The sequence below is a fragment of the Haliotis cracherodii genome, unplaced genomic scaffold (assembly GCF_022045235.1).
Source record: "Haliotis cracherodii isolate W230 unplaced genomic scaffold, xgHalCrac1.p SCAF_9, whole genome shotgun sequence".
NCBI classification, from domain to species: domain Eukaryota; kingdom Metazoa; phylum Mollusca; class Gastropoda; order Lepetellida; family Haliotidae; genus Haliotis; species Haliotis cracherodii.
In genome coordinates this window covers 37,730,912-37,743,828 of record NW_027266343.1, presented here as the reverse complement: position 1 = coordinate 37,743,828, position 12,917 = coordinate 37,730,912, and the positions used below count along the sequence as shown (strand labels likewise).

The 12,917-nt window shown below is 38.9% G+C and overlaps 1 protein-coding gene across 8 annotated transcripts in view; it reads right to left on the bottom strand.

The window, feature by feature from the left end:
• Positions 1-2,773: 2,773 nt before the first annotated feature.
• The window catches only part of LOC139452206 (nucleolysin TIAR-like), a 218,281-nt gene continuing 208,137 nt past the window's right edge, over positions 2,774-12,917 (bottom strand). For all 8 annotated transcript variants that reach the window (XM_071233588.1, XM_071233591.1, XM_071233589.1 and 5 more), the window contains one exon: positions 2,774-8,743. In XM_071233588.1, the coding sequence (XP_071089689.1) occupies positions 8,724-8,743 (20 nt within the window). In that variant the 3' untranslated portion in view covers positions 2,774-8,723. The remainder of the gene's footprint in view (positions 8,744-12,917) is intronic.

The window sequence follows — 12,917 nt, the reverse complement described above, 5'->3', positions numbered from 1 at the left end:
CGACAGTACCCCGTGTTTGTCTCTGAGGGGCGTTCATTGTTGAAACATGTCGACAGTACCCCATGTTTGTCTCTGAGGGGAGCTCCTTGTTGAAACATGTCGACAGTACCCCATATTTGTCTCTGAGGGGCGTTCATTGTTGAAACATGTCAGCTGTATCCCATGTTTGTCTCTGAGGGGAGCTCCTTGTTGAAACATGTCGACAGTACCCCATGTTTGTCTCTGAGGGGAGCTCCTTGTTGAAACATGTGGACAGTACCCCATGTTTGTCTCTGAGGGGAGCTCCTTGTTGAAACATGTCGACAGTACCCCGTGTTTGTCTCTGAGGGGAGCTCCTTGTTGAAACATGTGGACAGTACCCCATGTTTGTCTCTGAGGGGAGCTCCTTGTTGAAACATGTCGACAGTACCCCATGTTTGTCTTTGAGGGGAGCTCCTGGTTGAAACATGTCGACATTGGCCACCATATACATACAAACTCAGTAGTGGCTGCGAAACCGAATTTAGAATCAATAATGTTACATACATAAGTTTAGATAACCTATTTTTCGTTTGTCTTTGATGTATGTCTCGTTGGATGAAACTGTTTACCGACAGTCAATAATTTTATGGAGTCAGGAGCAATGTTTTGGGGGTTGAATACGGCGCCACATTAATATGCATTTATTATTGTTTATTGTATATTATATCACACAGCTGAGGAATGGTGAGGTGAGGGAGGTGGCGCCTGTCCATGTGTCATTCATTCTCGACAGCCACACTGGCCACCTGGGTCCTTCTCGCACTGTCCTGGTGATTCAACTATTGAACAACTCGCATCAAGGACTGATGCCACGAGTCGTAAACAATAAGACTGCTTTGTGAAGATCGTTTTACTTGCCCTTTACAAGTCCAGGACATAAAGTTCTTCCACCACCGAATCCCTAGGGGAAAAGGCAGGAGGAATACCGAGTGCGTTAGTAAGGTTTAAGGCTACTTTGAACAGTATTTCAATTATATCTCATCCTCTCAGCTTTCTGGGAAAGGCTAGCCAAGAATGACACAAGCACTGGACCTTTACTGCTTGCTGAAACCTATGGTGATATGAAAAGCGGTTAAACGTCGCGTTCAAGATTATTGCAGTTACAAAGCGACGTGCACGCACGTGTGTGTGGCTGCTTGTACTTGGTGGCTGGTGTTGGTTTTATAGTGCTAGGCTAGCCTACTGAGATACCATGCAACAGTGTAACATGAGGTGAGGTGAAATGGGGTTTAACGTCGCGTCCAAGATTATTGAACTTATATAGCCACGTGCATGTACGTGTGTGTATTTGTGTGGCTGCTTGTACTAGTCCGGACTGATGCCGATTTATAATGCTAGCTCACTGAGATACCATGCCGCAGTTTAACATGAATACCCCAACTCAGACACAGTATACTGACTATGAGCCGACCAGTCCTTGCTTTAGTCCCTTAATGCCGAGCGCCAGACAGGGTAACAACAAGTACCATCTTTTAACGTCTTTTGGTATGACGCGGCCGGGGATCGAACCCCGGACCTTCCGCTCTCCGGGCGGACACTCTACCACTAGACCACGGGGGCGGTCAGTGTAAAATGTATATCCTGCCATACACAATATACCGACTCGAGCAGTCCTTGTTTTATCCCCTTAAGCCGAGCATCAAGCAGGGTAACAAGTACCATCTTTTAACGTCTTTGGTATGACATGGCCTGGGATCTAAACACTAGACCAGGAGGCTGCAGTGAAACCTGTGACCAAGGATTTCCTGCTGTTACTTTAGTTTTATTCTCATTACAATAGTAGAGACCTCCAATGCTATACAGTAACTTTGATCATGTCATTCTTGTCCTGATCTTGGGGTGTTTTAAATTACTTAAGCTCATTGTCTATGAATCTTTTATTTTAAACTCAACTCATTTTAACTGAAGGTTTTACCTGTTCAGTACAGGTGATCCATTATTTTCATCTTTACAAAACTAAAATTTAAACAATGAATGTTAAAATTCTAAATATCTTATACTTTATTCTTTACACAAGTTGTGAAAATTTTCCCATAGGAGATGAGCGGTTTCAAAGGGATAATAAATTAGGAGGGGCAGCATAATACTACCATATTCTGTAGTTGTAGCTAGTTACATACACAGTGCTGATCAATTTATATTGCCAAAATGTAGTCCACATCATAATTACTTCAGTTATGAAGAACCAAACGATCTTTTGCTTTTAAGCATCTATTGTGAAAATGCATCTGTGACTCAATATTTCTGTTTGTTTTATGCGTGTGATGACCTATATGTTTTCTTCAGATGTCACATGTACCGTGCTTGTTGAAGTGCACCCACTGTGCGTGATCGTTCAGAGATCGGCCACATGGAAAGCTGCCTGTGATAACATTGATTCAGGTTGTAGGCACTGAGTGGAAGGGGTCATAAATACCCCTTTGAACTTCACAAGCTGAAGTTACAGTTTAACTTGGTAAAGCTAAATTGGGCAACCCCATCATCTTCACATGATACAAAGCCAAGAGTTAACATGTAGTTGGAGATTTGTTTTCACTGTCAACATGCTTATGGCACATAGTGCAACACAACGATCTCAGCTGATGGGGTTTTCTGGAGATGCAGCAATGACATGAAGCCACAAGCACTTCAAATGATGCAGAACTGAATCAATTCTTCAAAGGAAAAAAAATATATTAAAAAATGTAATCCTCGGCTAATGGATAGGTTAAAGAAGCGCAGTCTTTGGTGTCTCAAACAACAAACACGTTCATTTACAAATCAGTCTTCTTTATTTTCCAGTCCAAAGTGTGGATGTACAAACACTTTATTCTCATATCCAACAGCCATGGCCTGACATATCTAACACCTACAGCAGAGTGACAGACAATGGCTCCATCTACACACCACAGTAACACAGGGGAGGTAACTGAGGCTGGCTTGTCTTGTGGCAGGGTCCCAGGTGGAATCCATTTTGACCAAGTACATTAACATCTACATCTAAAGATTAGATAGTTGGTCGTGAAAATCCACAGATCTTTTTCCCCCCACATAATACAAATTCATGCTGGATCAAACAGTGTATACAGATGAATTATGAAACATGCATACAAAATGAACTGAGTAAACAACAGATGGTCCATCAAGATTCATGGCATTTTCGGAATCTCCCAAAGAACCCTAGTTCACATCACCTGGGCAACAGACCAGATACCATAGACAAGCCAGTGTGCAGTAATACCTATCCGCGTTCCTATGACTTGTTAGACAGTCTCCATGGGTTCCACCTAATACCTACATGATATTTATATATGTATATATACTTATCTACAATAGCAGCAGAAATAGCAGCAGATGCTGAAAGAATGAAGGGCTGTCTCCTCTCACAGTCAGGAGGCAGCAGCATGTTACATAGGAATGAACAGGTTAGGTCATTCACAGAAAATAATCCCAACTTCAATTTAGATTGGCAGCAAACTTCCTATGTTCAAATCGGGATAAAATCCGTCAAATCTCCCCACGAAATAAGGCTCTGAACTGAAACTGACTTTGACTGAACCAAACTCTACTTGGTGGTTTAACCAGAACATTGGACTTGATATGGCAAGATTCAGACTGGTTTGGGCTGGTTTGAACCAATTTGAAGTGGAAACAGTCAGAATGAACAGGATTTGACAGGATACAAACCAACATACAAGGCGATCATGAAACTGGGTCTGGTATTCAAATTTACGATAAACTGTTCGTAGTTGTATCACATGTCAAAAACATTGATGTCAGTTTGTATCGGAAAACCACGAAAGAAACATTTTCAAGGAAATTTGCAGCCAACTATTCCTTATTGTATTCAAACCTCTGATGAAGTTCATGGTAGGACCTTAGGCTATACTACATCAACAATCACTTTTATTCGTTGCAAAAATATTACTTTAAACAAAATACTTACATGTCGTGAGACGAATTATTTCATTAGTTATCCATAAAATGGATGTAAAATGTAGAACGGACCTAAGTACTGATCTCAAAGGAACATTACTGAACCATGTAAATACATTTGAATACACTAAGGATGTGTCAGATCAAAGGATGTCTTGGAATGTATATCAGTTATATGCTGTGCAAAAGAATAGTACATATGCACATAAAAATAAACAAACTGACTAGAACCTTGCAGGGATGGCAATATCTTCAGCGTGTATGCATCTACATAGAGAATTTCAAATCATGTCAAGCAAACATACATATTCACTTCATAGGCAATTAATCAATCACGTACAAAATGCAATTCTTAGTCATAAATGGACTTGTGTCTGTTCAAAGATAATAATCAACTTACTGATAATGTTATGATTATAAAATGATCGAAACAATAAAAGTATACGCTAGAAAACTCACATAAAAAAAGATCAATAAAATAAACTTTGACATTGCCTATGGGGTAAATATGTAGATAAATTTCATAAATAAAGTATACCGATATTAAGCTAAACATTTTGTCTCTGATATGTACAGCATACGCCTGATCAAAACGTGAAGTGTAATAAATAGGAAAAGTGATATTTCATATGAATAGTATCAATGTTATGAAACAATACACTGTATACAAAATGGTGGTGACTGTATTGGGACTATTTTCTGTTGAGGACTCATGACGATCAGTGCTTATCATACCTACATATGAAATATTAACAAAAGGACATAATGCTTACTTTGTTAAAATAATGATTTGTTTACTCTCTACCTCACAACAACAGTAAATACTCGAGTGTGAGTGTGGCTATTGAACCCATTACACAATTCTCTCATCATCACTTCTCCTGAGAGGGTTATAACGTGGAAGCAAAGCTTGTCATAAACACATTACAAAAATTGCTGGGTTGTTTTAATTTCAAACACTGACCTTAACGAATCATCTCTCAATAACATGATATGCAGATTTAATACTTTAAAAAAAATCAACAGCAATTCTTGGTGGGTAGTGCTTTCTCAAATTTGTAAAAAAGCCTAAAGAGCCAGGAAAATATAAAGAACACTTAATCCTGGGGTCTTACTTTATTTACATCCCTGATATAAACTTTAAAAAAAAATAATTAAAAATTGATCTTAATTCCCTTTCTGTATTTCAATGGGCATAACAATCTTGCATGAAGTGTTTCCCCATCAACCTTAGAGGTGTCTAAACTCCTTCCTCCCTCAAACATGATTGGCCATTACTGCCAGTCCATACTGACATCCAAAAACCAAATGATGCGTAGAAAATGAAAATTTCGCAGGACATTATATTTGTACTATCCCAAAACTACCTGAGCTTTATAATGACAACAGCAGGGCAGTATGTTGGACAACCATTTAACCTTATCTGTTGAGTCAATATCTGCTTAGAAAAGAAGGTATTCTCGGTTCAGAGGCCGAAGGAATATAGGCGTCACAAAATAGTTGTTGTTACAACCATCAACAACCAATGGTCGGTCAACAACGTCGAAAATTATGACTTTTATACTTTTATACAAACAACAGTAGTGTGGAATTCAAAAATTCAAATAGATAAAGTTCGCTGAGATCGTCACTCCGACGCGGAGTGTTTTACACGATTTGCTGGTACTCTCCTGAAAACTAAGCATATGTATTTATGAAGGTATTAATGTCACATATAAAACTGTACAATGTCACGTGTTTGCTTGTGATAATACAATACTTACAAATGGTTAGGATAACACCAGGTTGCATTGATGCATACAGTTGCACCACAAAGCCATAACAGAGGAAACAAAGGGTTCTAGGATAATATCATAACGTGCATTCACTGCATCAATGTTTGGGAAACTTCTGAGTGTTAAACTCTGCTAAGCAGGAAACAGGAATGATGGGTAGCCACATGAGGAATCGCGAAAAACTTGTACACTTATTTGGAAAATTCTTACCCACGACTACTGTCGATGACCTATAAAAGTAACGCGTTGTCAGCTGGTTTATCGTACCACATTGATCTTAAAACAGTAAAACACATTCTAAAATATTGCATTATGGGAATCTAGTTAATGACCAATCAAATGCAGAGATTAAAAACTTTCTATCATTAACACATGCCCCCAAAAACATTTAAAAAAAGAAAAAAGACGGGGATTGTCGTCTGCCTGATTTCGGAAAACGGAAAATAAATAGGACCATTCTTTGACTATTCTGGATAAGAATGATGCATGCATGTGTACGAGTTTGACGGAGTTAGATAGTAAGATATTTACATTGTGGTGATAGGTGTGATGGATAGCCCCCAGCGATGACACATGACCCAAGACAAATACCGCCCTCTACAAGCATCCACGGACACTTACAAACGTCTCAACTTACGAAAAGCTGCGGCAAATAAAACCTGCAATTTGTACAGAGCTGAAATTTGGCACAGAAACCAACTTGCTAAAACAAGGCAGACATGTAGGTTTATAAGCGAATTGCGAGACCCCTTAATACCACGCCAACCAATAGTAGAGTGTATATATATATATACGTCGCACATTGGGAGACATTTCGTAGACAAAAGCTGAGTTGTATTTACAGAATCCTTTCACCCACAGACAACATGAACATTAAAATCATTGACTTTTCTACAATGGACTAATATTTATTTCACATGCAACAACATTATACACAGAATCTCAACCTCACGTTGTCACTTTCATATATGCCTTCAATCAAACAATATTCAACAATCCTAATAATGATATTAATAATATATATTTTCAACATCTTTGTACAGAAACCCCGTCTGTTGATGGTTGGTCGGTGGTGTAGTGATTTACTTTCTATTGTAGGGCATGTCACCGTTAATTGCTGATATTTTCTCTACTTAGTGAGCATGACCAACCTAGCTTGGTAAAAACAAACAATATGAATACTATGTACATTGCTAGATACATGGTACAGCGTGGTACTCTCATCAATTTTACTGTTAAATTATACATCATATCAAAATATAGAGAATTGGCTCTCTTTCGTGTTGATGTCAATACAGACCTTTAAGATGAAATAATGAAGTTTTACAAATGAGTCAACAGTGAATAGAATAATAGCAATAATAATAATAATCATCATAAATTGTTGGTAACAAAACCTATCATACCGTCACGTCTAGATGGTGGACTCTTATGAAGAGTAACTGGGTTTACCAACAAAACAAAACAAAACTGATTTATCATGTTTAAGCAAGGAAAGAGGAATTACCGTAATTGACGTGATTAACGCCCTCCCCAAACTGCCACGAACACCTCTCCCCTCTAACACTGGAAACTAGACATCAGAACCCCTCTCCTCCAACACTGGAAACTGGACATCAGAACCCCTCTCCTCCAACACTGGAAACTGGACATCAGAACCCCTCTCCTCCAACACTGGAAACTAGACATCAGAACCCCTCTCCTCCAACACTGGAAACTGGACATCAGAACCCCTCTCCTCCAACACTGGAAACTGAACATCAGAACCCCTCTCCTCCAACACTGGAAACTAGACACCAGAACCCCTTCCCTTCCAAAACTGGAAACTGGACATCAGAACCCCTCTCCTCCAACACTGGAAACTGGACATCAGAACCCCTCTCCTCCAACACTGGAAACTGGACATCAGAACCCCTTCGCCTCCAACACTGGAAACTAGACATCTGAATCCCTTCCCCTCCAACACTGGAAACTAGACATCTTAATCCCTTCCCCTCCAACACTGGAAACTAGACATCAAAACCCCTCCCCTCCAACACTAGAAACTGGACATCAGAATCCCTTCCCCTCAATCTCTGTTCTTCCCCTAGTCACATATTTGCAGTATCGGAACAACTTGACAAATGGAAATTTCCAATTAAAAGTATTTTAGATGAAGCGGCAAGTTTACTTTGTTGAGGATGAATTCAAAACCTTTGTTTTCCCGTATTGAGTGAACTATGATGTATAAGTAATGATAATTGATCTCTGCCATCCTTGAAACTATCTAAATAGCCGTCCACTAGGCTCTGAGTTGCTTAAGTACCCAGGACGCTAATTACGTCAATCACAGTATTCTGAACCAAAATGTGCACCATGGGTAGCAGGACAGTAGCAGCCATATTGGCTATTTGGTACAAGGTAGTAAAATGGAAGGTTGACATCCGTCCAACCAATGGTTTGCTACGGGCTCTGCGAGCTAACGTACAAAATAGATCAAAGGTCATTCTGACCTTTCTCGCACCACATGATCACAGAGGTTGGTTTTTCACCAATAAATATTAATGAGCATTTGTCAATCATACAACACTGTACAGGGTCATAACTGACAGGGATAGAAGATATCTCGCTGTGACTTTACCAACTTCCGTATAGACTTACACTTTACACAAGAAATACTTGGAAAAAAAATCAAATTTTCTACCTCATGGACAAAAAACAAAACAATTTTTTTTTAGTACATACATGTACACATGGACTTTACCACAGACATACAAACACCTGGATGTTTCAACCACTAACTAAGCTACCTATTTGGACTATGTACAACGCATGTAAAGACGCCGTCTCTTAGTTTCGCTGGATCCCCATCGAAGCTGCGTCCATCCGTCTGTCCATCTGACTCGTCTCCATCTTTAGACTCAGGAACAGATGGACATACAGACGGCTGGTGATAGTCGGCGGTCAGTTTCCGGTCACTTGTTTCGTGGACAAGGAGTGCACTACTGGGTGTTGACCTATCCTATATGAAGGTTACTGTGCTTGCTGGTAACCTGGAACAAACCATCTCAACCTTAGACAAATCAACGTTCAACGTCACATCTTAACAAGGATAATACAAAATTAAATTAAAATCACAAAAAATAATTTTTCCGTTTTGGTCACATAATTGATTACTTCAGATATCAATGCTGCCATTATTTTTGAATGAAGCATTTTATGTGTATCTGTTGAATAAAAATTTCAATTTATAAATGACAGACTTTTCGACTGTTACTATCATGATGTATTTGTATATTACCAGGTGTAAAAAATTAATATGACCAGGAAGTATGAGCAAATTATCATGATTATTTGCACAGATATTAATGATAACATTCCCTTAAAGGAGCACTTGTCTCGGAGGTCTGGCACTTGGACTCGACCAATATGATCGTTCCATATGCACCCTCTTGTCCTCAGCTGGTGTTGTGCTGGCTCACATGTTGTTGCTAAAACTTTAACAAAACAGGCATTCAAGCCTTTTTTCAAGGAGACAAGCGCCCCTTTAAAACCAGTCCTCCACAATAACTGCTCTTAGGATAAGTAAACAGCATACGAACATATGCAAGCCTAAAAAAACATGCGGTCTCTAGATGGCCATGCTGTCAGCTTAGTCAAGCATAAAGCTTCAAATTCTGAGTGAGTGAATAAGTGAGTTGGGTTTAACGCCGCTTTAAACAGTATTCCAGTCATATCACGGCGTGTCAGCTTAATGTGGGAGGAAAGCCCGAAGTGATGCAGGTCTCAGACGTTTATCACTTCGGTGAAACCCACGAGCACGGGTATGGTGCTGACAAACCTAGAAACATAATCGGGGCGAACCGGGATTTGACCCACAATCATAGGTTTCTGGCGTGCCCAGGGATGCAACTCTGCACAGCGAATCGCGGCACCTTAGATGACTGGGCCACCCGTGCCCCCCTTCAAATTCTGAAAGGAAACAGGAAGGGGGTTGGGGAGGAGGGGGGGCTAACAAGCAGCATGCAGCGCCTAGAGGGACAGACAGATGTACAGACAGATGGTTAGATAGTGCAGTATATACAGTGACAAAGTCCTCAAACTCTCATATGTTGTTTAAACCTGCAGTATTCAAGCTATATGAAATCTCCCTTTAAATAATCGAGCCTGGAACAGACAAACCAATGGTTCTTAATACGTGTAATGTGCCATGGTCGTAATAAGATCACATGACACCGACCACCCGATCCACTACATTACTACAGAATAACCCCAGGAACACGACACCTGACCACCCGGTCCACTCCACAAACCCCGAATAACCCCAGGAACACGACACCTGACCACCCGGTCCACTCCATGAACCACGAATAACCCCAGGAACACGACACCTGACCACCCGGTCCACTCCATGAACCACGAATAACCCCAGGAACACGACACCTGACCCACTACATTAACCCAAAATAACAGGAAGACGACACCTGACCACCACCTCCCTGTATATATGTATGGCATAACTTTCTTCCTTGCTAACAGAGATAAGGGGCCTTGAACAAAACTGATGTCTAAAGTGTTTTATGAAAAATTTATCTTATACTATGCTTTTTTGCAACGATTAGTCATCAAACCCCTGACCGATAGTGAAATTAATTTGACTCTGAAAAACAAACTTCAAACAAGATATTTTCACTCAAAAAAATTGGATTTCAACAGTGTCAGACATACTATCGACCTGGTCAAAACATTTGACAGCTGAAAATATTCAAAGCTCTGACAGGGGTAAATTTTCACTTAAAAAAAAACAACATAAGTTTTTCTTGCCATTTTTCACAGTCACATCTGATTTGTGAATCCCAAGCGAAATCATTGCCAAGTCCATTGTCACATCCCTTCTATTAATAGTCTTTATGTCATTAAATGAGAAAAACCTGTCCAACACTTACAAAAGAAAATCTATTTATGCAAGGGCATACATGTTAACTGGAAAGTTCAACCATTTTAATCTATCAGATTAACTTTTTGTTGATCTGCTTTCGACATATTAATCTCTTATTCTCTGATCTTCAAGGAAATGTAGGACTAGAAAATTATGTTAGAAAGGACCACAAACTAGGAAGATTGGGTCGTCAGCCAACAGGCCACACGGGGGATTCACAGACCCATCATTACGTTCGCGACAAGTTTTCCGAAAAAGATAATTACCCTGGGGAAATAATGATTAAAAAAATCCTAACAGGTCACATTAAATCAAATTTAAGTTGTACGAAGGGCAGTGAGAACACTAGAGATTCCTTTGTGGAGATTGGTAAGGTTAACAAATCGTATGCGGATGGAATTCAAAGTTTTTCAAGAAGTACCAATCTTTTAAAAAAAACAGAATGAAGTTATGAACATCAGAAACCCTTCATTATTCATTTCTTCTTTTTTGTGACGGCTGTTTTACAGGTTATTAGCTACATCCATTTGTCAGAGAAATGTGACACGATACGCTTGTAATTTGTTTTGACAAAAACCATCATCTTGATTGAATTCCGAAAAATTCTCATAAATATCATTGACATTTTGCAGGGTTCTTGAGTCGTTGATTTTAACAACCTCTCATATCATCAATACTTAAATGAAATTAAAGTATTCCCTGCATTCAAAATGACTATAACAAATAAGATTTTGAAATTAGCTTGATATCAATTCAAACATATGTGTCGCTGTATCTGCAAACATTTTGAAAACCTTTCCAAACTTTTATTGACTTCAGAAGCATAAGTCTAATATTACTTTCAGAGCCCACTTAAAACAAATTGACAGTATAATTCATAAATACTGTCGAACTTCCTGCCTTTTATTGCTATCATGATGTAATAATAACCACTATAGAGAATAGTGAATCTCGTTAAATTCTCTATCACCATTCTCGCCCAGTGATTCAGGACAATTATTATTTTATGAAGAGGGAGCTGATGAAAACAAACATATTGGGACTGGGATACAGTCTACATGGAATCAGTAGACTGGTGTTTCTAGACTGGTTGCCTGTCCAACCTCACTCAGCTCAAGGCAATAAACTAGGTGGGGATCGATATCCGATGAGACGATAAATGTTATAGGGAGTTTAATACTATCTGATGCACAATAAACCTAGCACACTGAGTTGGGGCCACTCTGCAAGATTTAAATGTCACCGAGATTGATGGCAGTTGAGAGGGGATGGCCACGCCTGGACAATCTCCACCAGCTACCACTCATGGTCATTTCCAGAAAACCCTTGTCCGGAAAAAAATAAACTCGCTTATTTTTTCATCGATTTCTAAGTCTAGCATAGCTTGTAGCACAGCTAGTATCTTGTAAAGCGACGTTTATTTCATATAATGTATTAATTGGTTCTGTGTATTGTATACACCATTTTATTAGTTTATTCAATGTAGTAGAAATCTGGATGAGTGGTAACAGATTACTTTTCGAATTTATGGAAATGACTTCGCACGCTGTTTCTTTTGTTTGATGTTACTGTTCACATCGTTACCTATGTAATAACTATGCTGATGGAATTAATTGGCAGTTGTTTTAGTCTCATATTGGGTAGTGACATGATTGATAAACGAATAATAGCAATTTGAATAGCCAATAGATAATTATATTAAAGTTATAGCATAATCAAATGCATTCATCAAGCAATTACAATTGTTGGATGTATTTTGAGAGAGAGTGCCACATTATGTCAAGAAAAGTTTTGAAGTTATTTAATGAAATAACTTCTCTTTCAAGTCAAAATCTTAAAGCTAAAACTGACGTAAAATCTTCAGAAGTTATATTGATGAATTTATTGACTTACGATTTAACACCTCCCCAATAAACTTGTAAGGCACCTTTTAACTCTCCATCAGTGAGTGAGTGAGGCCTTAACTCTGCTATTAGCAATATTCCAGCAATGTCATGAAGGATACCAGAAATGGGTGGAATTGAATCCAGGTCTTTGCCATGATGAGCAAACAATTAGGTTACCCCCCACACCGTCAGTTTCAAGTTGAGGATATAGGTAATAATTACATGTTGACTAATTATGACATTGACAACTGTTGGACCAATATTTAAAATTATTATTTAAAAAAAGTTTGAATTCCATTTCTAAATATTTTCCTCAAAACATCCTCCAACTTCATAAGTTACTTCTCTGCATGAAGAAACCTTGATATGGATGAAATATTTGAACCCCAAACTGTTTAATAT